Source organism: Haemorhous mexicanus, chromosome 33 (assembly GCF_027477595.1).
Source record: "Haemorhous mexicanus isolate bHaeMex1 chromosome 33, bHaeMex1.pri, whole genome shotgun sequence".
Lineage (NCBI taxonomy): Eukaryota > Metazoa > Chordata > Aves > Passeriformes > Fringillidae > Haemorhous > Haemorhous mexicanus.
Window position 1 is genome coordinate 94376 of NC_082373.1, and position 24069 is coordinate 118444.

At 59.3% G+C, this 24069-nt stretch overlaps 3 protein-coding genes across 6 annotated transcripts in view; 2 read left to right on the forward strand and 1 right to left on the reverse strand.

Moving 5' to 3' along the window:
* The first annotated feature begins 2933 nt into the window (after positions 1-2933).
* Positions 2934-5289, forward strand: EEF1AKMT3 (EEF1A lysine methyltransferase 3). The gene is made up of 3 exons (XM_059871841.1): positions 2934-3258; positions 3838-3949; positions 4778-5289. The coding sequence occupies exons 1-3, from the start codon at positions 2959-2961 to the stop codon at positions 5269-5271; spliced, it is 906 nt and encodes a 301-aa protein (XP_059727824.1). The 5' UTR covers positions 2934-2958; the 3' UTR covers positions 5272-5289.
* Positions 5290-6079: 790 nt separating this feature from the next.
* On the forward strand, positions 6080-10018 carry TSFM (Ts translation elongation factor, mitochondrial). Its single transcript, XM_059871879.1, has 6 exons — positions 6080-6305; positions 7089-7220; positions 7894-8022; positions 8103-8210; positions 8650-8734; positions 9462-10018. Exons 1-6 carry the CDS (start codon positions 6264-6266, stop codon positions 9878-9880), a joined length of 915 nt encoding a protein of 304 aa, XP_059727862.1. The 5' UTR covers positions 6080-6263; the 3' UTR covers positions 9881-10018.
* A 3284-nt stretch (positions 10019-13302) lies between these two features.
* The window catches only part of LOC132340809 (natural resistance-associated macrophage protein 2-like), a 41114-nt gene continuing 30347 nt past the window's right edge, over positions 13303-24069 (reverse strand). For all 4 annotated transcript variants that reach the window (XM_059871926.1, XM_059871927.1, XM_059871930.1 and 1 more), the window contains exons 14-17: positions 23864-23937; positions 23167-23320; positions 18264-18317; positions 13303-14400 (exon numbers count right to left, since the gene is read on the reverse strand). In XM_059871926.1, coding sequence (XP_059727909.1) covers positions 14323-14400; positions 18264-18317; positions 23167-23320; positions 23864-23937 — 360 coding nt within the window. In that variant the 3' untranslated portion in view covers positions 13303-14322. The remainder of the gene's footprint in view (positions 14401-18263; positions 18318-23166; positions 23321-23863; positions 23938-24069) is intronic.

Genomic DNA, 24069 nt, shown 5'->3' on the forward strand with positions numbered 1-24069 from the left:
AGGGGAAGGCACTCTGTGAGGGAATGTTATTCTCAGACGGACGCGGAAGGGAATCCTTTACCGTATCCGGGAAATGGAAATTTGGCATTCCACATTCATCCACAGGTCAAGCAATCATTGAAAGAACACATCACACCCTGAAATCCCTTTTGGATAGACTGAAAAGGGGGGAGCCAGAGGCGACGCCTCACATGAAATTAAACAAAGCGTTGTACGTGTTGAACTTTCTCAACAGTTCATCTTCAGAGCCCAATCCACCAATCTTGAGACATTTTTCAAACAGCTCTCAGGCAAAACTAAGGGAGAATCCTTTGGTTTGGATCAGAAACCCAGAGTCAGGACAAATAGAGGGTCCTTTCAGACTAATCACTTGGGGCAAGGGTTTCGCTTGTGTTTCCACAGGGTGAGGTCTGAAGTGGGTGTCAGCGTGGCACGTGAAACCATTTCGGACACAAGAACAAGAGAGCACTGATCCCAGAAACAGAGAGACGAGCACTCAGACAGAAGAGGAGGCTCAAACTGCAAGCAATGACTTGGGAGAAACAAAAGAATAAGGACTTTGGGGGTTTTCCTTTGGGGTTTTGAGTGAAAAGATGGCAATGTTTTTTCACAAAGGTGAAGTCATGAGCTTCACAATGCTCATGTGTTTCATTTCATTGTCTGTTGCTCTAAACAGCAAGACAAATTTACCTGTTGATCCACCAAAGAAAAATGTTTGGGAAGCTTTAGCCCAGGCAGCGAACTTAGACAGTCTCTGCCTGATGCACTCCAGACCAGGGAGACCATTCTCTGCATGCACGGGTGGGTTGCTGGTGGGCGAGTGGCCGAGTCCAGGACACCCTCCAGCTGAAATCTCTCAGGTTGTTAAAGATCCTGTGAAGGAGTGGTGTGCTTGGATGCATCTCCTTCCTGTGGCTTCTCCTGAACCTCAGGAATTGGAAATTTTCAGATCCATGGCAATGGAGCTATGCATGCAGTTTGAAATTCCAGATGTGGCAAAAACAAACAAAACCACCGATGTCACTCCAAATCATGAATTTTATAAAAATGCATCGGCTTGGTGCAAGAACACCACGACGACAACCAGAGGGTCACTCCAGGTTCCAGCGCAGTTGCCAAGAGGATTTTTCTTGATTTGCGGGGACAGAATTTGGCACAGTGTTCCTCCAAATGTCAAGGGAGGTCCATGCATCATCAGAAAGATTTCAATGCTGTCACCAGATTCGAAATTGCTGAGAGAGCAAAAACAAAAAGAAAAAAGATCTTTACAACACTATGGTGCAGATTGTGATGACAAAGTGTACACTTGGGACAAGGCAAGGAGAATTGCGACAGCAATCTTCTCACCTCAGACGGCGTCGGGGGTGGCCTTGACTCAACTGCACCACATGGGTTGTTGGTTGAGCAAACATGCTCAATCGGTCTCTCTTGCACTGAGTGACATGCTGAAAGACATGGACAGTGTAAGACAGGCAACTCTTCAGAACAGAGCGGCGGTCGATTTTCTGGTGCTCGCTCAGGGACATGGATGTGAAGAGTTTGAGGGAATTTGGTGCATGAATCTCTCTGACCATTCAAGGTCAATTCACGAAAATATCCAAAAGATAGAAGACAGTATAGAGAAACTTGGCGAAATCACTGGGTCTTGGAAAGATGACTTGGTGAAGTGTTTTGACCTTTCTCCTTTATGGAGAGAGCTTTTAAGAATAGGGTTTGATGTTTTAATAGTTCTCAGAGTCCTCATGCTTTTTGTACCATGCATCTTTTTATGTGTACGGCGTGCCATGAGTCAAGTTGTAAGACAGGTGCTTTTTGTGCAAACAGAAGGGGGAGATGTGGGAACTCAGCACATCACTCCAGATGTCCAGAGTCACCGAGAGAACCCCTGGGGGGCTCGGAGGTCCTGGAATGTTGCCAAAAGTGCCTGGTGGCTCGACTTTGACCCTTCTAGGGATGTGCCACCTGTGTATGAGGACATGGGAGTCACTCGGGTTTGAATGGTGCAGGAATGATATATTTACAGGGTGAAATATAGGTTTTAGGGTTTTGGTACAGGGGGGTCATGGAGACAAGATGGAGGGATCAGGGCCTGCCTCGTGGTTCTTCTTTCTTCTTCTTGTCATCCATCTTCTGTGTGATGCTGGCACTTGTGGATTGGTTCATGGTGAAGGTGCACTTGCTAACATGGGTGAAAGGTATTGGGAACAAAAGGTAAATATGTTATACGTAGTTTTTACTACAAAAAGACACGGCCGCCCCGTGGGCAGTCAGAGTGCCTTTGGCTGCCCTGCTGGTCAGACCCCGGCTGGGCAGAGAGAAAACTCCGTAGATAAGAAATAATAAACAAATCTGAAGACTGAAAAATCAGAGAGTCCAGATTCGTCCTTTGAAGCGCGGGCTGCCCCAGAACCATCCTACGCGTGTCTGGGCAGAGACAGACTGCCGACCTGACAGACACAGTGTGACAGGGACACGGGGATTGGGGACACAGGTGTGACAGGGACACGGGTGTGACAGGGACATGGACAGCAGGAACCAAGGACACTGGCATCAGAGACATCAGGGACATTCAGGGCCCCAGGGCTGTGGTGATACCGGTGGCACTGGTGGCACTGGGACAGGGGACATTGAGGGACACCGGGGGACATTGAGGGACATCGGGGGATATTGGGGGACATTGAGGGACATCGGGGAGCACCCGGGGACACTGGGGTGAGGAAGGGGACATTGGGAGACTTGGAGGGACACCGGGGGACATTGGGGAACACCGGGGAGCACCGGGGGACATCCGGGGATATCGGGGGAAGGGGACACTGGGGACACTGAACCTCCCCGGGACCGCGGGCCGGGACAGAGCGCGCTCCGTGGGCGGAGCCCTATCACCTGTGGAGGGGCGTGGCTTAGCCGGGATCGACCAACCCGGTTCGGGGGGCTCGACCTGGCCCCGCCCCTTCCGCGATGGCGGCGCCCGGGTGCCACGTGGGGACCGAGGGGGGGCGGGAGGAGGAGGAAGAGAACGGGGAAGGGGAAGGGGAAGAGGAAGAGGAAAAGGAAGAGGAAGAGGAAGAGGAAGAGGAAGAGGAAGAGGAGCAAGGAGAAGAAGCAGAAGCGGCGCTGCGGGCCGTGTTCCCCCGCGACCCCGCGCTCTTCGCCGAGTTCTTCCCGGAGCGGCGCCGGTTCCGGCTGTGCGGGCGCGTCCTGCACATCGCGGAGCACCACGGGCCGCGGCTCGGGCCCGCCGGGGCCGTCTGGGAGGCGGTGAGCGGCACCGGGGGGCGCGGGGGAAATCCCGGGCTCACCGGGGCTGTGGGTGACATCCCGGGGGACAGCGGGTGATGTGGAAAGCCGGGGGATCCCGAAGGTGCGGGGATGTCGGGGACACCGGGAGGGGGGAGGTGACATCCCGAGCGTACTGGGAGTGATGGGGTGGGGGGGGGATCCTGGGGGGGACACACGCGACATCCTGGGGGTGGCAGGAGGGATGGGCGGTGGGGGACCCCGAGAGGACGGCGGTACCGGGGGGTTACATCGCAGTGGGCACCGAGAGCGATGCGTGATTGGGGAGGGGGCTACCGAGTCATGCGGGGAACCTCGAGAGAACGGGGAACACCCGAGGGGGCACCGGGAATGGGCACCCTGAGGAGCTGCCGGGGGTGAGGTGTCCTGGGCATCCCGGGGTTTGGTGGCCACTCGGGGGGCACCGCGGTGGCCGTGGGAGGACCGGGGGCGGGAGCCTGGGGGCACAAGAAGAAGCGGTGGGGGGGCTTTGGGGTTGGGGGGGGGGTCTCCCATGGGCTGGGTCCCCCCACCCCCAGTGTCCCCTCTGTGCCCTCCCAGGCCCTGTCCCTGTGCCGGTTCCTCGGCGAGCAGAACCTGGAGCTGGCGGGGCGGCGGGTGCTGGAGCTGGGGGCCGGGACCGGCATCGTGGGCATTTTCGCTGCCATGCTGGGTACGGGGGGGCACCTGGGGTGGGGAGACACCTGTGGAAAGGGTGGGGACCCCTGGATGGGGGGTGACCTGTGGAAAGGGTGGGGACACCTGTCGGGCCCGGGGTACACCCGTGGGTGGGATCCCCGTTCCCCTGCCCAGTACAGAACTGGAAACTGGTGTGAGCACCCCTGGAGTTTATTGGGATCTGGGCGGGGCACGGCTAGTTACCCCCCCCACTTTGGGCTCGGGGTTTATTGGGGTTGGGGGAGGGTTGGGGAGATCCAGTGGGAATGTTCCTCACTGTGGCTCGGGGTTTTATGGGATGTGGGGGGATTTACTGGGATTTTGGGATGGGAGTCCCAGGGGGAGTTCCTCTCTGTCTCGGGGTTTTCCGGTATATGGGGGGGGTTTGTTGGGATTTTGGGATGGGGCAGTCCTCAGTCTGGCTCAGGGGTTTACTGGGATTTTGGGGTGGGGTTCCAAGGGGGTGTTCCTCACTCTGGCTTGGGGTTTTATGGGATGGGGGAGATTTACTGGGATTTTGGGGTGGGGCTCCGGCGGGGGGGGGTGTTCCTCACTCTGGCTCAGGGGATTTTACTGGGATTTTGGAGTGGGATTCCAAGGGGATGTTCCTCACTGTGGCTCAGGGGTTTTACTCTGATTTTGGGGTGGGGGTCCAAGGGCGTGTTCCTCACTATGGCTTGGGGTTTTATGGGATGGGGGGAGATTTACTGGGATTTTGGGGTGGGGGTCCCAGGGACTGACTCACACGCTGACCCGCGGTTAACTATGCTCTGGGTGGGTTACCGGGGGTCTGCTCCCCGCTGACGGTCGCGCTGCCCTGCAGGGGCCGAGGTGACGCTCACGGACCGGCCGCCGGCGCTGCCGCAGCTGCGGGAGAACGCGCGGCTCAACTTCCCGGGGGGCGCGGCGGGGCCGCGGGTGCGGGCGCTGCGCTGGGGCCGCGACCAGCGCCGCTTCCCGCCCAAATTCCACCTCATCCTGGGCTCCGACATCGTGTACGACCCCCGCGCCTTCGCCCCGCTGCTGGGCACCCTCCGGCACCTGCTGGTGCCGCCGGCCCAGGCGCTGCTCAGCGCCCGCCTGCGCGGCGGCGAGGCCGGCGCCGCCCGGTTCTTCCGACAGCTGCTGCCGCCGTTCTTCGCGGTGCGGCTGCTGCGGCGGGAGCCCGAGCGGGACATCGAGATCTACGCCGTGACCCCGCGGGACGGAGCGGCGGAACAGGGCAGGCCCGGGCCGGGGTCCCTCACCCCACGGGACGGAGCAGGAGCCCCGGCGGAGCGGGGCAGGCCCGGACCGGGGTCCCTTACAGGGGATTAAATGGTGCCGAGGGTCGCAGTTCAGGCGCTGTGTGTGATTTGGGGGGGCTGGAGGAGGGGGACAGCCCGGGGGGGCTGGACAGGGCGGGGGGGGGGTCTGTGAGGGGCTGGGGTCTGTGAGAGTCGGGAGGGGTCGGGGGTCTTTGAGAGGCTGGGGTCTGTGAGGGTGGGGGGAGTCTGTGAGGGTCAGGGGGGGTCGGGGGTCTTTGAGAGGCTGGGGTCTGTGAGGGTGGGGGAAGTCTGTGAGGGTCGGGGGGGTCGGGGGTCTTTGAGAGGCTGGGGTCTGTGAGGGTCGGGGGAGTCTATGAGGGTCAGGGGGGGTCGGGGGTCTTTGAGAGGCTGGGGTCTGTGAGGGTCAGGGGGGTCTGTGAAGGTTGGGGGTCTCTCAGGTGCGGGGGGTCTGTGAGGGTCTGTGAGTTCGGGGGGAGTCTCTGAGGGCCGGGGGTCTCTGAGGCTTGGGGGGAGGGGGGTCTGGGGGCTTCGTGAGGGCCGGGGTCTCTCGGGTGCGGGGGGGATCTCTGAGGGTCTGAGGTCTGTGAGGGTCGGGGGTCTATGAGGCCGGGGGGGGGTCTATGAGGAGGTGGGGGCTTTGTGAGGGTTGGGGGGGGTCTGTAAGAGTCTGTGAGGGTCTCTGAGGATCTGGGGTCTGTGAGGGTCGGGGGTCTCTCGGGTGCGGGGGCTCTGTGAGGGTCTATGAGTGTGGGGGGGGTCTCTGAGGGCCGGGGGTCTCTGAGGCTGGGGAGGAGGAGGTTCTGTGAGGGTCTGGGGTCTCTCGGATGCGGGGGTGGGGGGGCGGTCGGGTCGGGCATTTCGAGTCGTCCCCCCCCCATTCCCCTCAGCCAATCTCGCCCCTCCGTGGCGCCCGCGTGACGTCACACACGCGCGCGCAGCCAATCGCACCTCCGCGTTCTGACCCTTCCCGGCGCCCGTAGCGCGGGGTCGTCCCTGCCCGGTGTGGCGTGACGTCACGCGGCGCGCCGCGGGCAGGCCGGGATGCAGCGCGCGGCGCTGGGCGTGCTCGGGGGGGCGGCTCGGGTGAGACCAGAACCACCGGGACCCCCAGCCCTGGGAAACCCGGGACCCACGGGACCCCCTCCTTGGGACCACCGGGAACGCCGAGACCCCCGCCCTGGGACCCCCCCAGCCATGGGACCACCGGGACCCCCAGCCCTGGGAGCCCCCCCGGCCCTGGGACCACCGGGACCCGCAGCCCTGGGACCACCGGGAACCACCCCAACCCTAGGACCACCGGGAACCCCGGGATACCCGCCTTGGGACCACCGGGAACCTCGGGACCCCCGCCCTGGGACCACCCCCCCCCCAGCCCTGCGACCACCGGCAACCCTGGGATCCCCACAACCTCAGCCCTGGGACCCCCAGCTCCGGGACCCCCGGGAATCCTGGGACCCCCAGCCCTGGGACCACCGGGACCCACAGGAACCCCGGGACCCCCAGCCCCGTGACCACCGGGAACGCCGGCACCTCCCCAGCCCAGGGACCCCCTAGCACTGGGAACACCGGGACCCCCCAGCTCTGGGACCACCGGGAACCTCAGCCCCGGGACCCCCCAGCCTCGTGACCTCACAGCTCCGACACCCCTGGGACCCCCGAGCCCCGTGACCACCGAGAATCCCAGCCCCGTGACCCCCCGGCTATCCCCGAGCGCCCGCCGCCACCGCTCTGCGCTTCCCCACCCCGTCCGCTACCCCCCCGTCCATACCGGGACCTCCCCGTACCCATCCCCCACCCCGGGATCCCCATCCTGCACCCACCGGGACCCCCCCCGAGGCCCGGCCGTGACGCCCCCGTGCCCCGCAGGCCCCCCCGAGCCGCTGGCTGAGCGCGGCCCCGCCGCCGCTGCGGGAGCTGCGGGAGCTGCGGGCGCGCACCGGGCAGCCGGTGATGCGCTGCCGGGAGGCGCTGGAGCGGGCGGGGGGCGACCTGCGGCAGGTGCGGCAACGGGGGGGCACCCGGGGGGTACGGGGGGGCGGGACCGAGGGGCACTGGGGGGGGGACGACACAAAACCCAGGAGGAGAATGGGGATGAGTGGGGGGGGACTCTGGGGGTCGCAGGGGTCCTTGGGGCAGGGGTTCCCTGGGCAGGGGGGCTTTGGGACAAGGGGTCACTGGGACAGGGGGGCTCTGGGGCAGGGGGTCCCTGGGGCAGGGGGGCTTTGGGGCACCAGGACCAGAGCAGGCCCAGCCCTTGGGGGGGTGGGAGGGCTGCAGGGTCGGGTCTGGTCTGTGTCCCCACTGTGTCTCCCCCAGGCTGAGGGGTTGTGATGGGGACACAGGTGGTGACCATGTCAGTGACAGGGGACACTGGGGTGACCCTGTCAGTACTGGGGTGACGCTGTCAGTGACAGGGGACACTGGGGTGACCCTGTCAGTACTGGGGTGACCCTGTCAGTGCTGGGGACACTGTGGTGACCCTGTCAGTGCAGGGGAAATTGGGGTGATGCTGTCAGTGACAGGGGACACTGGGGTGACCCTGTCAGTGATGGGGACACTGCAGTGACCCTGTCAGTACTGGGGTGACGCTGTCAGTGACAGGGGACACTGGGGTGACCCTCTCAGTGCTGGGGACACTGCAGTGACCCTGTCCCCCCCATGTCCCCCCCAGGCCGAGGCCTGGCTCGAGGCCGAGTCACGCCGCCGGGGCTGGGCCCGAGCCGCTGCCCCCGGGGCTCCCCGGGCCCGGGAGGGGCTCGTGGGGGTCCTGAGTGAGGGCTCGGCCGCCGTCATGGTGGAGGTAAGTGATGGGGCGGTCTGGGGGTCCCCTGTGTCCCCCTGGGGGGTGTCTGTGTCCCCAGGGTCACCGTGTCCCCCCAGGTGAACTGTGAGACGGATTTCGTGGCGCGCACCCCGGACTTCCAGCAGCTGGTGGAGATGGCAGCCAGGGGGGTCCTGGGGCACTGCCAGGGGGCCTCGGGCACCAAGGTGGGCTGGCAGGGGGGGCTTTGGGCTGCCAGGGCGTTTGGGGGGGTCAGGGGTCTCTGGGGAGTTGGGGTGGCACAGATGGTGTTGGGTTGTTGGGGGGAATGGGGTGCCAGGGATGTGGGGCAGGGTTTGGGGGTGCCAGGGGTGTTGGGGAAGGTTTTGGGGGTGCCTGGGGGTGTTGGGGGAGGGTTTGGGGGTATTGGGGCAGGGTTTGGGGGTGCCAGGGGTGTAGAGGAAGATTTTGGGGGGATCTGGGGGTGTTGGGGCAGAGTTTAGGGGTACCAGGGGTGTGGGGCAGGGTCTGGGGGTGTTGGGGCAGAGTTTGGGGGTACCAGGGGTGTGGGGCAGGGTTTGGGGGTGTGGGGCAGGATTTGGGGGTGCCAGGGGTGTGGGGCAGGGTTTGGGGGTGTCGGGGTGCCCCTCTGACCCCTTCCCCCAGCACCTGCTGCGAGAGGAGGAGCTGGCCCAGGTGCGGGCAGGGGATGGGGGGGACCTGCTGAGCGACCACCTGGCACTGGCCATGGGTGAGTGCCCCCGTGCCCCTCCCAGTACATCCCAGGGCCCCTCCAGTGCCCCTCCCAGTACATCCCAGGGCCCCTCCAGTGCCCCTCCCAGTACATCCCAGTGCCCTCCTGTACCCCTCCCAGTGCTCCTCCCAGTACATCCCAGTGCCCCCATGCCCCTCCCAGTACATCCCAGTGCCCCCAGAAACCCTCCTGTGCCCCTCCCAGTACATCCCACTGTGCCTAGTGCCCCCAGTGCCCCTCCCAGTACATCCCAGTGCCCCTAGTGCCCATCCCAGTTTGCCTCCTTGTCATTTTATGTCCCAAGTCTCCTGAACCCCAACCCCAGTGATGCCAAAGAACCCCCCCCAGTGCCCCCAGTGCTCCCAGTGCTAAGTGCCCCCAGAGCCTGCCAGTCCCAGGGCTCCCGGTGCCCCTCCCCAGTGCCCCCAATGCTCCCCAAGGCTCCCAGTGTCTCCAGAGCCTGACAGTCCCAGTGCCCCCAGAGCCCCTCCCCAGTTTCCCAGTTTCCCCAGTGCCCTCCCCAGTGCCCCAGTCCCTGTGCCAGCCCCACTCTGTGCAGGGCAGACCCCCGGGCTGTTCCCTGGGGGTCCCTGGGCTGGGGGCTGGCTGCTCCAGGACCCTTTTTGGGGGGGGGGGGTCCTGCTCTCTGGGAGTGCTCCATGACCCCCCCCCCCCATTTTTGGGGGTGCTGACAGTGCCCCCCCCCCCGCTCTGTCCCCCCCAGGCCGCCTGGGCGAGCGGCTGGCGCTGCGCCGGGCCGGGTGGCTCCGTGCCCCCGGGGGCTTCGTGGCCACCTATGCCCACGGCTGGGTGCCCCCCGGGCCCGCGGTGGCCATGGGCACCTACGGGGCGCTGGTGGCCTGCGGGGGGCCGGGCCCGGGGCCCCCCACGGCCGAGCTGCGGGAGTTGGGGCGCAGGGTGGCCCAGCACGTGGTGGGAATGGCCCCCACCACCCTGGGGACCCCCGAGGACGAGCTGGGGGGTGACACCGAGACGAGGCTGCTGGCCCAGGGGACACTCCTGGAGCCGGGCGTGCCCCTGGGCCGGTACCTGCGGGAGCGGGGCGGGCTCCAGGTCTGGGATTTCCTGCGCTTCCAGTGCGGGGAGGAGCCCCCCCAGGAGCCCTCTGCCCCCCCAGGCTGAGGGATGGGGCTCAGGGGGGGTTCATCCCCCCTGGGGGGACACACAGACCACCCCCTCCGTGCACCCCAAGCCAGGCTGGGGCAGCGAGAGCCTCCCCCAGGTGTGGGGGTGAAGCTGAATAAAGGTGCAGAAGATCCAGCCCAGGTGTTTTGTGGGGAGGAGAAGGGGGACCCCGAGATCTCTGACCCTGCCCCTCTCCCAGGGAATGCTCCCCAACCCCCCCCCGTGCACCCCCAATCCACTCCTGCCACCCCCGAGCTCCCCCAGGGATCGCCCCCCCCCCCCCCCGCAGGGTTTTAATGGCAAATCCACACAAAAAGGGGCTCAGACCCCAAAGAGCCCGACCCCAATGAGGGGGGGGGCAGCAGTGGGGGGGCACAGCTGGGGCTGTGGGGGCATCCCAGCTCTGACACCCCCGTCCCTCCCCTGACACCCCCATCCCACCCCTGACACCCCCATCCCTCCCCTGACACCCCCGTCCCACCTCTGACACCCCCATCCTGTCCCTGACACCCCAGTCCCGTCCCTGACACCCCCATGCCACCCCTGACACCCCCGTCCCACCTCTGACACCCCCATCCCGACCCTGACACCCCCGTCCCGACCCTGTCACCCCCGGGGTGGCTTTGGGGGGTCCCAAGGGACAGGGGTGTGTGACAGAGAGGGGAGAGGGACAGGGGGACAAGCAAGGGGACAGCGGGCAGGTGGGGACATGGGGATGGGTGGAACAGGGGGACAGGTGGGGATGGGGGGACAGGGGAGGGGACAGGGGGCAGGTGGGGACATGGGGCAGGTGGGGATGGGAGCAGGTAGGACATGGGGAGCAGGTGGGGGGACATGGGGCAGGTGGGGGGAAAGGGACAGGTGAATGGGATGGGGGCAGTTGGGGACATGGGGCAGGTGGGGACAAGGGGACAGTAGGAGGACAGGGGGACAGCTGGGGGGACAGGAGGACAGGTGCAGACGGGAACAGGGTGGGGGGACAGGGGCGGGTGGGGGGACAGGAGAGCAGGTGCGGGAAAGGGGGACAGGCGGGGACAGGTGGCTGGGGGGATCAGAGGGGGGTGGCAGCAGTTGGGGTGAAGAAGCCGAGCACCGACACCCCCCGAGAGACACCGGGGGCGGCTGCTCCGGTCCCCCCGCGTTGTCCCCCTCTCCGTGACGTCACCGGCCGCCTCCCGGGACAAGTAACCGGGAACAGGCCGGGCTGGAACAGCCTATCCTGGATTACTTGAACCGGGCCGCGGCCGCCGCACCCGCCCGGTGCCGTCCCCGGCCGCTCCCGCCGTCACCGCCGCGCTGTCCCCGTCCCCGCTCCTCTCCGTTCCCCCGGCAGCGCCTCCGGGACCGGCGGCGGGAGCGGGGGGCGGCATCAACAGGAGGGTGACAGCGACCGGGGGAACACGGGAGGCACACGGGGCTGACCCGACCCCCCCATCCCCAACCCCGGCCAGGGGTCAGCCCCGCCCCTCCCCCCCCCCCGGTACCTGCCGTTCCCGCCGCGTCCGGTGGGGGGGGAGGGGCGGGGGGGCGGGGGCGCGCGCCCACCGGAGCGCGCGGGGCCGCGGCGGTTTCCAGGCGCCCCCGGGGCGGGGCCGCCGCCGCCGCTGTGGGAAGGGCGCTGGGCGGGGCGGGGCTAGGGGGGACTTGAAACGGACGAAGAGCGCGGATTGGATAGACGGGGAAGGGGCGGGGCGCGGTTGTGTTTACCTCGCGCAGGGCGTCTAAAGCCACGCCCCTTGTGCAGAAATGGGCGGGTCTCTATAAAACCACGCCCATATGCCGTGTATGGGTGTGGCCTGGGCGGGGTTCTCTTCAGCCGCTTTTCCGCGCATAATAATTAATGTTGAAATTAAATAATTAATTTTGTTCAATTGGAAAAAGAATCCCTTTTCCCCCGGGATTTATGAGCGGGAACCCCAAACTCCTCCAGCTTTGACCCCAAATTCCTTCTTTTTCATCCCATTCCCACCTAATTCACCTCAAATCCCCCCTGCTTCATACAAATCCCTTTGGTTTCCCCAAAATTCCTATTTTCCCCCAAATAAATCCCGCCTATTTCACCACAAAACTCCTCGTCTTTCACCCCAATTTCCTCTTTCTTCACCCAAATTCCTCCGGTTTTCCCTAAGTTTTCCACATAGGAAATGTTTTTTGCCTCGGGTTTTGGGGTTATTTTAAAGGAAAATCTGTAGAAAAAAGAGGAATCCCCGCCCAGTTCTGGGCTGGTTTTAATTCCTTTTCCATTACGGAACCAAACTGGTCCCGGGGGGCACCAGCCCCAGTTCCGGGGATAACTGGGACGAACTGGGACGAACTGGGAATTGGCCGCGGGGAGCAGCAGCGTCCGGGCGTTCCCCGGCGGAGCGGCCAGCGGTAAACTGGGAGGGACTGGGAGAGACTGGAACTGGACAGACCTGGACTGGGAGGGGTCTGGGGGCGAACTGGGAGCAAACTGGGAGTGGGCCCGGATTGGACAGGACTGGACTGAGACCAGATTGGGGGCGGACTGGGACTGGACTAGGAGGGGTCTGGGGGCGGACTGGAAGTGCTGGGCTGGGAACAAACTGGGAATGGACCGGGGGCGGACTGGGATTGGACAGAACTGGACTGGGACCAGACTGGGGGCGGACTGGGAGTGGACTGGGAGCGGACTGGAGCTGGACTGGGATTGGACAGAACTGGACTGGGATTGGACAGAACTGGACTGGGACCAGACTGGGGGCGGACTGGGAGTGGACTGGGAGCGGACTGGAGCTGGACTGAGATTGGACAGAACTGGACTAGGACCAGACTGGGGGCGGACTGGGAGCGGACTGGAGCTGGACTGGACCAGGGGTGTGACCGAGGCCCCGCCCCCCCAACATCCGGGCACCTCGAGCCGCAGCCCCACCCACAATCTCTGTCCCACCATTGGCCGTTTGTATATGACGTCACCAGTGGGCGTGGCAAAGGCGGGATGGGGCGGGGCGCGCAGCCCCTGCCCGGGAGTGCCAGGATCGCCCCAGCTCGGCCCCGTCCCTCCCCGGGGCCCCCGAGCGGATCCTCTGTTCCAGCGCGTCCGTGCTCGGGGGGACACCGGCCCAGACCCCAAACCGCCAGTGCCGCCAGACCCCCAGTGTGTGACCCCAAAACCCCCACTGCCGCCAGACCCCCAGTGTGTGACCCCAAAACCCCCAGTGCCACCACCCCAAATCCAGCAGACCCCCCCACCCCAGCCCCCCCAGTACCACGACCCCAGACCCCCCAAACGCCCCCAGTGCCGTGACCCCCTCCCGAATGGGGCGAGTTTGGGTCCCCCCCAAACCAATCCCAGGGACCCCCAATCGGACCCGGCCCGTCCCTGGAGCTGCCCCCGGTGGGGGGGGGGGGGGGGGGGACGGAGAACTGGGAGCCGACGGAATTCCTGGGAAAAGGGGAAATTCCTGGGCAGCCAAAGTTTTATTATTTCTAAAACAATGTGAAAAGCGTGGAGAAGGAAATTCCCGGCGGGAATCCCGCTGGGTTTGTGGGAGCTGCTGCCCTCGGAGCCCTCTGAGGGGCGATTTGGGGTTCTGGAAAACCCCAGAACTGCTGGAATTGCTGGGAACGCCTCTGTCCCCAAAACCTGGCAGCAAACCTGGCTTCTCTTGGGAATCAAACCCGGCTTTCATTTTCTTGGGAATTCCTAACGAATATTCCCGAATTAGGGAAAAAATACCCCGAGGAGCAAAGTCCTTCTGGAGTGACCTGAGTGAAAATCTGGGAAATCCCAACTGGAGAATTCCCCAATTAGGGAAAACCCCCAGAACTGGCTCAGTGTCCCCAAGGCCAGCCCGGCTGTCCCCAAGGCTGGTCTGGGTGTCCCCAGGACTGGCTCGGGTGTCCTCAGGACTGACCCGGGTGTCCCCAAGGCCAGCCTGGCTGTCCCCAAGGCTGGTCTGGATGTCCCCAGGACTGGCCCGGGTGTCCCCAAGGCTGGTCTGGGTGTCCCCAGGACTGGCCCGGGTGTCCCCAGGACTGGCCCGGGCGTCCCCAGGACTGGTCTGGGTGGCCCCAGGACTGGCCCGGGTGTCCCCAAGGCTGGCCTGGCTGTCCCCAAGGCTGGCCCAGTGTCCCCAAGGCTAGCCCAGCTGTCCCCAAGGCTGGCCCAGCTGTCCCCAAGGCTAGCCCGGCTGTCCCCAAGGCTAGCCCAGCTGTCCCCAAGGCTGGCCCGGCTGTCCCCAAGGCTAGCCCAGCTGTCCCCAAGGCTGGCCCGGCTGTCCCCAAGGCTGGCCCGGCTGTCCCCAGGCTCCGGCGCCTCCTCCCGGTCCCGCTGTCCCCGCTCCGCTCCTGCCGCACGCTCGGGGCTCGGGGGGGTCCCGGGGGTCCGTCCCCCCACACCGGGGGGTCTTGGGGCACGGGGGGGTCCGGGGGGTCCGTCCCCCCACACCGGGGGTCCTGGGGGTCCGCGAGCTCCGGGGTCACCTGGGGACGGACGGCTCGGAATCGACGTGGCCGAGGAGGAAGAGCTCGGGGCGGGCGGCGAAGCCCAGGCGGCCCTGGGGGGGGAAGGCAACAATTAGTGCCGGGGATTTAATTGAGCCTGGCTTAAGGAGGCCTGAGTCGAAGAGAGCCGAAAGAAGCCCGAGGTGGTTTAAGGAAGCCTGAGCTCAGCCCGGTTTAACCAAGCCCAAGTGAAGCGCAGGTAAGGAAGATGGAAAGGAGGCCGGTTTAACAAAGCCGCAATTTAATGAAGCCCGAACTGAGCCTGGTTTAGCAAAGCCGCAATTTAATGAAGCTCGAACTGAGCCTGGTTTAACAAAGCCGCAATTTAATGAAGCCCGAACTGAGCCTGGTTTAACAAAGCCGCAATTTAATGAAGCTCGAACTGAGCCTGGTTTAACAAAGCCCAAGGTGAGATGGGTTTAATGAAGCTCCAATTGAGGACGGTTTAACAAAGCCTGAATTAAGCCTGGTTTAATGAAGCTGATGTTGAGCCCAATTCAATGAGCCTGAGCAGGGCAGGCTTTAAATGAAACCGGAGCTGATCCCGGTTTAAGGAAGCCCCCGTTTAACCAAGCCCAGTTTAACCAAGCCCAGGCGGCCCCAGGGTCAGCCGCGCCCATTAATTAGCAGTGAGCAGCAGGGACGGCGCTAATTGGGAGCGGATCTCGCTGTTAATTGGGGCAGATCTCGGTCCAGCCCCTCCCTCTGCATTCCCAATTAACTGCGCCAGCTTAATGAACTTCGGGGCGTGGCTGAGCCTTAATTAGCAGTGACTGCGCAAGGAAACGCTCGGGATGGTGCTGAACGGGGCTGAGCCGGAGGCGAGGCTCGGCAGGGGCAAAATCAGAAAAAAGGGGCAAAGGCAGGAAAAAAACCCGGGAATTTGGGGTTTTTGGTGGGTCTGGCCTGGGCAGGGCGGGATGAACCTGCCGAGCCCCGATCCCACATAAGGAATTCCCATGGGAAGGGGGTGAGGGACCCCGAGCCAATTCCAGGGGACAGGGACGTGCCCCAGTCCCCTGAGGCCATTCTGAGTTTTCCCTTTTTCCCCTCTTTTCTGTGTTCCCTGTGTTCTCTGCAGGTGTATTTGTGGCTCTGTGGTGTTGCATTAATAACTCATTTTTCCAGGGTTTTTCCATGGCCTTTCCCTGGGCAGAAAGGCAAAAATTCCAGAGCTCCAAGCCCCAGGAACAACTCGTGGAGATTTCACGGGCAGTGCCAAGGGGAGAGAGAATTGCATCACCACCTGTCCTAATTGCCGTTTTTATTAATTATGTAATTTCCTAAAACCTCTAAAAATGTCCTCACCCCTGTGGGGCTGGAGGTTTGTGGGCATCTTTCCATAAGTGCTCCTGAAAGGCCTCAAGTAAGTAAGTAAGTAGTCCTGACTTTTATTTTAAGTCAGGACTAAAATGATCTCCAGTTTCATTCCCAGGTTGGGGAAAAGGGAACAGCCCCAGAGTGTGGGGGGCTCTGTCCCAGCCAGCACCAGCCCCAAGAAATGACCCAGGAAGCCGAGTTGGAAAAGTCTCCATGTTTTAATGGGGTTTGTACAACCAGGACCAAAGGGGAAAATCCCAAATTAGCGCAGCTGGGAGGCTCCACTCACAGTCAGTGTTCAGCTGAGCCCTCCCAAGCCAGAATTCCCACCCGGGGTGGGGTACAGCAGAATTCCAAAGCCCAAATCCACCTCTGGTCCAGCCCCTGATCCCCCCAGGCCACAGATCCAGAGCTCGTGGCTGCTGTGGAGTGGGAATGGGTGTAAAACCCACGAATGTCACACCAAAGGGTTAAATCCTGCTGGAATTCTGGGATATCAACGGGAAAAATGAGAATCCTCCTGGCAGGGGGTGCTGCAGGTGTGGGAAGGGTGGGAGGAGGGAGCTGATCCTGCCCCAGATTAACGGGGAATTTTCCTGCTGGGCTCTGAGTGTTGGCACCTTCGTCCCTGGGCACCAGGAACGACCCAGAACCCCACCAGATCCCAAAGCAGATCCCAAAGCAGATCCCAAACATTCCCCAGAGCTGGACACCACAGGGATTTTATTTCAGAGAAAACCCCACAGGAGCTCAGAGCAGGAGGGGCTGCCCTGACCTGCTCCAGGGCCGGGACAGGAACTGGGGTTGCTCTTGGAAAATAAGAAATTCCCCTGGACAGATCCCAAAGCAGATCCCAAACATTCCCCAGAGCTGGACACTGCAGGGATTTTTATTTCAGAGAGAATTTCCTGCCTGGAACTGGGAGAGCAAGGAAATGCCAGTAGGCAATGAGGGATGGACCCAGGAATCCCAAATAGAGCAGGGATGGACCCAGGAATCCCAAATAAAGCAAGGATGGACCCAGGAATCCCAAATGAACCAGGGCTGGGCTGGCACCCTCTGGCTTGGCCCCAGGAGAGGTTTGGAGCCCCCTCCTGCAGGTCCATGAAGCACTTTGGGATCAAACCCCCCCGAGCTCTGCCTCTGCTGCAGCTCCAGCTGGACAGAAAAAGGAATTTCCCCCAAATGACCCAAATCTGAGCTTCCCACGCCCAATTTCCACGATTCAGAGATCCAAATCCACCCCAAGAGGCAGGATGGGCCCCAAACACCCCTGGGAGACCCAGGGGATGCCCTGCTCCCCCCATCCCACCCCACTCCTGCACTCAGGTCCCACTCCTGGCCAAGCTTCTTCCCAAACCCAAAATGAAATTCTTCCCAACCCCAAAATTCTTCCCAAAATTAAAAAGGGGATGAGAGGAAGGAATTAAACCAGGACAAGAGGGAGCAGCAAAGAAACCCCTGGAAAAAGCCCTTGGAGCCTCCAGAGCCTGATTTTGAGTTATTTTTGAGAGCTCCAAGAGTATTTCCATGGATCACAGAGAATCAAGTCATAAAATCATAAATAACCATTTGCTGACCCCAAAATCCCACATGGGGCCACGAAAAGCCAGTAGTGATACCAGAATTAATTAATTAAATAATTAATGCTCAGCTTTCCCATCCTCATGGCAGTGGGAAGAGTTTTAAAAGCCAGTAGTGATACCAGAATTAATTAATAAATTAATTAATGCTCAGCTTTCCCATCCTCATGGCAGTGGGAAGAGTTTTAAAAGCCAGTAGTGATACCAGAATTAATTAGTAAATTAATTAATGCTCAGCTTTCCCATCCTCATGGCAGTGGGAAGTGTTTTAAAAGGTAGTAGTGATACCAGAATTAATTAATAAATTAATTAATGCTCAGCTTTCCCATCCTCATGGAGTGGGAAGAGTTTTAAAGGCCAGTAGTGATACCAGAATTAATTAATAAATTAATTAATGCTCAGCTTTCCCATCCTCATGGAGTGGGAAGAGTTTTCCAGTGAAAAGTACCAAATCTGCTCAGCCTGGGGCAGCCCGGCCGTGGTGTCACCCCATGCCCAGTGACAGCAGCGTCCCCAAATGCCACCCAGGAGAGGATTTAGGGATTTTTGAGCTTATTTAGTCCAGGTCGGTGCCAGAGCAGCGTTCCTGGAGTTCAGGGTGTGCTACAGGGGGCAAGGGCTCTGGGATGAGAATTTGGGATTTCAGGGAGAACGGGGGGTGGGGGGGTCAGGCTGCTCCTGTGGCCCCCCAAGGTGTGACTCCCACCCAGGTGTGACTCAGGCTGCTCCTGTGTACCATCCAGGGGGGTCAGGCTGCTCCTGTGTCACCCCCAGGTGTGTCCCCCCCTAGGTGTGTCCCCACCCAGGGGTTTCTGGGGGTCTGCCAGGCCAGGCCTGCCCCGAGGGCTCCGGGTGCTCCGTGTCCTCCTGGCCGTGTCCCCGATGCCCCGAGTGTCCCCAAGCGGCGCCGTCCGTGTCCCCAGGGTGGCTCTGGGGGTCCAGACCCCCCCCTTTGGCTACTTGGGGGGGTGGGAGGGCGACTGCTCCAGGTGCAGGGTCCGGGTGACGCTTACCGTGCTGCCGCAGGCCAGGAAGGAGGCGCCCAGGGCCACGAGGCACAGCCAGGTCTGCGGGGACAGGAGGGGACAGTCAGGGACACGAGGGGATGGGCGGGGACAGTCAGGGACAGGAGGGGACAGTCAGGGACACGAGGGGACAGGAGGGGATGGGCGGGGACAGTCAGGGATAGGAGGGGACAGTCACGGACAGGAGGGAGCAGGAGGGGACAGGCGGGGACAGGAGGGGATGGGGGGACAGGAGGGGACAGGAGGGGACAATCCCAAGGGTCACACAGAGGTGACAGTGACACGGAGCTGAGCAGGGAGGGGACAGTCCCAAGGGTCACATACAGGTGACACAGGACAGTCCCAAAGGCCACACACAGGTGACACAGAGCTGAGGGGACAATCCCCAGAGTCACACAGAGGTGACAGAGCTGACTGGGGAGGGGCCGGTCCCAAGGGATGGGATCTGCCAGTGCCAGCCCAGGCTCATCCCCAGCACGGGCAGGTGAGGGGGTCCTGCCCCGCTCAGGTGAGGCCCCACCTGCAGAGCAGCTCCAGGGCTCCAGGGCTGGGCTGTGGGGCTGCTCCAGAGGAGTCTGGGCAGGAACTCCTCCCTTGGGGGAGGCCCTGGCACGGAGCTCCCAGGGGTGCCCCAGCCCTGGGAGTGCCCATGGCAGGCTGGGCAGAGCTGGCACCACCTGGGCAGGTGGGAGCTGTCCCTGCCTGTGCCATTCACACCCTCTGGAAAAATCCCATCACCCAGGACTTTCTCCTGGGAAGCTGAGGAACCTCAGAGAGAAGGAAAACAATTCTTGTCTCATTTGCTTCTCCTGTGCTGTGCTCATGTGGAATGAGTTTGGGGATTGTTTACCTACAGGTGATTGTGTCACTGGGTTCTGCTCTGAGTTGTTTTCACTCTTTGGCCAATCAGGGCCAGGCTGTGCTGGGACTCTGCAGAGTCACCAGTTTTCATTATTATCTTTTTAGAATTCTGTCTGTGTTCTTTCTGTATTGTTTAGTGTAGGTCAGTATATATATTTAGTATAGTATACATATTTAATATATATAGAGTATATATATACTTTAGTATGGTATGGAATATATATTCTTTAGTATATTATCCTACATATAATATAATATAATATAATATAATATAATATAATATAATATAATATAGTATAATATAATATAATATAATATAATATAATATAATATAATAATAATATAATATAATATAATATAATATAATATAATATAATATAATATAATATAATATAATATTTATATATTAGTTATTCAATAATAGAATTTATTATATTAACTAATATGTAGCATTAATATAATATAGTATATATGGTAATAAATTTGCCTTCTGAGAACATGGAGTCAGATGCATCATTCCTGCCTTTGTTGGGACATTCCCAACATATACAATATATGTTACTATAGCATATAATATAATATAATATAATATAATATAATATAATATAATATAATATAATATAATATAATATAATATAATATAATATAATATAATATAATATAATATAATATAATATAATATAATATAATATAATGTAATGTAATATAATGTAATATAATATAATGTAATGTAATATAATGTAATAATGAATCAGCCTTCTGAACATGGAGTCAGATTCCTCATTCCTGCCTTCACTGGGACATTCCCAACCAATCCCACACCTGCCCATGCCAGAGGGGTTGGACACAATTTAAACTCCGTCCCAGCCCAACCCCTCCTGTGGCTCCGTGGTCCCCCCTGTGCCACCCAGACAGCTCCAGAGGGGCCCTGTGCTGCTCCAAAGCCTGATCCCTGCTGAGTGTGGAACCCAGGGCACTGGGAATATTCCTCTGACTGCTCTGGGGTGCCCTGACTTTGACCCTCACTCATGGAGAAAGCTTCCCAGACTCCAAGCCAGACTGGAACCAACAAAAGTGAAATAGATTATAGAGAGCAGTGTAGGGCACTGGGGGAGAAATTGAGGTTTTGGGATTTTCAGTATGCAAGATGGAGGGCACAGGGGGTCATCCTGGGCTTCTTCTTCCTTCTCCTCCATGGGTTTGGGTGGCATTTTGTAATTGAGCAGAAAAGTCCCCACTGGGGCTCTTTGGGATCAGTTATTGGGTTAAAAGGGAAAATAAAGTAGGTGTAGTAAAAAAAAAAAAAATCATCATCATCATCATCTAGCTCTTAATTGGATAGTTTAGTCTTAAAAGACCTCCTAACAAGATATTGTTGGCCATTTTATGTCTTCTAATGAGCTGATAATCGCTAATGAGCTGAAATCATTAATGAGATGAAATCACTAAAGAGCTGATCTCACTTTAGAGCTGAGCTTGCTAAGACTGCCTGGGCTCTGGAGCCTGCCTAAAGGGCCAGGACAGGTCTGTGCTTAATTGAGCTGATAATCACTAATGAGCTGAAATCTCTAATGAGCTGAAATCACTAAAAGGTGAAATCTCTAATGGGCTGATAATCATGAATGAGCTGAAATCACGAAAGATCTGAAATCATGAATGAGCTGAAATAATGAATGAGCCGAAATCACTAAAAGGTGAAATCACTAATGAGCTGATAATCGCTAATGAGCTGAAATCTGATCTCACTTTAGGGCTGAGCTTGCTCAGACTGCCTGAGGGGCCCGGCCAGGCCGAGCTCAACTGGACCTCTCTGTCCTGGGCACCCCCGGCAGGGGTTGGGAGTGCTGGGGAAGATGGAACAGGAAAGCCTTATCAATGTGATTGCTGGCAAAAGATTGTGGGAATATGGAAACTGTAAGTGAGATTGAAATGAAAGCAAGCTTTGAGATCCCTCAGTTACTGAACACCTGGAAAACAATGGCATGGCCAGCTGAAGGTAAGGATGGAACAACACCCTCTGCTTGCAGGCAGCTCCAAGGGGCAGAGCAGACCCTGCTGGCTTGGCAGAAGGGTCCAAAAAGGAGTTTTTAGGGTTTCCAAAGAGTAGATTTTAGGGCTTCCAAAGAGTAGATTTTAGGGTTTCCAAAGAGGAGATTTTAGGGCTTCCAAAGAGGAGATTTTAGGGCTTCCAAAGAGGAGTTTTTAGGCTTAGCAGAAGGGGCCAAAGAGGAGTTTTAGAGTTTAAAATGTAGCACAGTGTGGCAATGTAATGATTCTTACAGGCTGTGTGTAAATGCTGCAGGATTTGTATCTTGGACTGTGCTGGTGTTCTCAGGGGTCCCAGGACCAGGGAAGAGAGGAGAATCTTGACTCCATGTTTCAGAGGGCTGATTTATTATTTTATGATATATGTTACATTAAAAGAAATTATATATTAAAACTGTACTAGAAGAATAGAAGAAAGGATTTCATCAGAAGGCTTGAAAGGAATAGAAAGGAATGGAATGATAAAATCTTGTGAGTGACCAGAGTCTGAGACAGCTGGACTGTGATTGGCCATTAATTAAAAACAACCACATGAGACCAATCTCAGATGCACCTGTTGCATTCCACAGCAGCAGATAATTGATAATTATTGTTTACATTTCGTTCCTGAGGCCTCTCAGCTTCTCAGGAGAAAAAATCCTAATGGAAGGATTTTCCATAAAATGTGTCTGTGACATTGTGCTAGATTGGTTAGTGAGAATTGAAATATTCAGCACAGAAGATTTATTGTATTGTAATGGGAAGATTGCTCTCTTATCCTCTCATCCTGTCTCTCTCCCATCCTCTTTACCCCTCTTTTCACTTCTCTCAGCCCTGCTCCAGCTGTGCCTGGCAGCTCCCAGCAGCTCCCTGCCCTTGGCCCTTTGCAATACACCCCAAGTTCCACAACCAGAAGAAGATTTACGGTATTGTAATGGGAACCTCATGCTCTTACCCTCTCATCCTCTCTCTCTCATCCTCTTTACCCCTCTCTTCTCTCCAGCTGTGCCTGGCAGCTCCCAGCAGGGCTGTGCACTTTGCAATAAACCCCAAGTTCCACAACCAGAAGAAGATTTATTGTGTGGTAATGGGAACCTCGCTCTCCCATCCTCTTTCCCTCTCTCCCTCTCTCGTGCCTGCTCCAGCTGTGCCTGGCAGCTCCCAGCAGCTCCCTGCCCTTGGCCCTTTGCAATACACCCCAAGTTCCACAACCAGAAGAAGATTTACGGTATTGTAATGGGAACCTCGCTCTCTTACCCTCTCATCCTCTCTCTCTCATCCTCTTTACCCCTCTCTTCTCTCCAGCTGTGCCTGGCAGCTCCCAGCAGGGCTGTGCACTTTGCAATAAACCCCAAGTTCCACAACCAGAAGAAGATTTATTGTATGGTAATGGGAACCTAATCTCCCATCCTCTTTCCCTCTCTCCCTCTCTCAGCCCTGCTCCAGCTGTGCCTGGCAGCTCCCAGCAGCTCCCTGCCCTCGGCCCTTTGCAATAAACCCCAAATTCCACGACCAGAAGAAGATTTTTTTTATTGTAACGAGAGCCTCACGCTCTTACCCTCTCATCCTCTCTCTCTCTCTCATCCTCTTTACCCCTCTCTTCTCTCCAGCTGTGCCTGGCAGCTCCCAGCTGCTCCCTGCCCTTGACCCTTTGCAATAAACCCCAAGTTCCAAGCCCAGAAGAGGATTTATGGTAACGGGAACCTCACTCTCTCATCCTCTTACTCTCTTACCTTTTTACTCCCTTACTCTTACCCTCTCATCCTCTCTCTCCATCTCCCATCCTCTTTCCCTCTCTTCTCTCTCTCTTCTCTCCAGCTGTGCCTGGCAGCTCCCAGCCGCTCCCTGCCCTCGGCCCTTTGCAATGAACCCCAACTCCACGCCCTCCCTTCACAGATCTCTCCTCTCCATCCGTCCTGCCCCCGTCACTCCTACAGGGGAGACCCCAAACCCCCGGGGTCACCTCCGAGCCCCCCCAGGGGGTGCCCAGGTGGGACTGACTCACCAGGTAGGCCACGAAGGCCAGGTAGACGACGCTGAGCAGGGCGGCGCCGATGTAGAGCGCCAGGCTGTGCAGGGCCATCACGTAGGCCACCACGAAGTACATGTTGATGCAGCAGATGAGCAGGATCAGCAGCCCCCCGGCCACGCGCCAGAACCTGCGCACGGGGCACACCTGGGCTCAAGGGGGCTGCAGGGGAGGGCAGGGGTGCCCAGGTGAGGGGCAGGGATGCCCAGGCAAGGGGCAGGTGTGCCTAGGTGAGGGGAAAGACATGCCCAGGTGAGGGGAAAGCATGCCCAGGGATGTCCAGGTGAGCCCAGGTGAGGGGAAGGCGTGCCCAGGCATGCCCAGGTGAGGGGCAGGCGTGTCCAGGTGTGCCAGGGTGAGGGGCAGGGGTGCCCAGGTGTGCCTAGGTGAGGAGATGAACCAGGTAAGGGGTGCAGGTGCAGGGGTGCCCAGGTGTGGCCAGGTGAGCCCAGGTGAGGGGAAGGTGTGCCCAGGTGAGGGCAGATGTGCCCAGGCAAGGGGATGAACCTGGTGAGGGGCAGAGATGCCCAGGTGTGCCCAGGTGAGTGACAGGTGTGCCCAGGTGAGCCCAGGTGAGGGGATGCAGCAGGTGAGGGGCAGGTGTGCCCAGGTGAGGGGCAGGTGTGCCCAGGTGAGGGGCAGGTGTGCCCAGGTGACCCCCTGAGGTACTCACAGGCCGTTGGCGAAGTCGTGCATGATGCTGGGCAGGCTGGTGAAGGTGAGCACCGGGATCAGCGCGAACGGGAGCTGGAGCAGAGCAGGGGGAGGGGAGGGGATGGATCCAACCCTCCTGGGGCTGCAGGGGAGGGGGAGGGACCCCCACACCCAGCCCAGCCCAGCCCAGCTGTGGGCCCTGCTCACCTGGAGGCTCATGAGGCT

Bases quoted from the DNA above. Each gene is read 5' to 3' on its own strand.
- TSFM (XM_059871879.1), top strand. From the start codon at position 6,264: ATGCAGCGCGCGGCGCTGGGCGTGCTCGGGGGGGCGGCTCGG. The intron at 6,306-7,088 runs GTGAGACCAGAA...CGTGCCCCGCAG, and splicing joins TGCTCGGGGGGGCGGCTCGG to GCCCCCCCGAGCCGCTGGCT. The intron at 7,221-7,893 runs GTGCGGCAACGG...TGTCCCCCCCAG, and splicing joins CGGGGGGCGACCTGCGGCAG to GCCGAGGCCTGGCTCGAGGC.
- EEF1AKMT3 (XM_059871841.1), top strand. From the start codon at position 2,959: ATGGCGGCGCCCGGGTGCCACGTGGGGACCGAGGGGGGGCGGGAGGAG. The intron at 3,259-3,837 runs GTGAGCGGCACC...GTGCCCTCCCAG, and splicing joins CCGGGGCCGTCTGGGAGGCG to GCCCTGTCCCTGTGCCGGTT. The intron at 3,950-4,777 runs GTACGGGGGGGC...GCTGCCCTGCAG, and splicing joins CATTTTCGCTGCCATGCTGG to GGGCCGAGGTGACGCTCACG.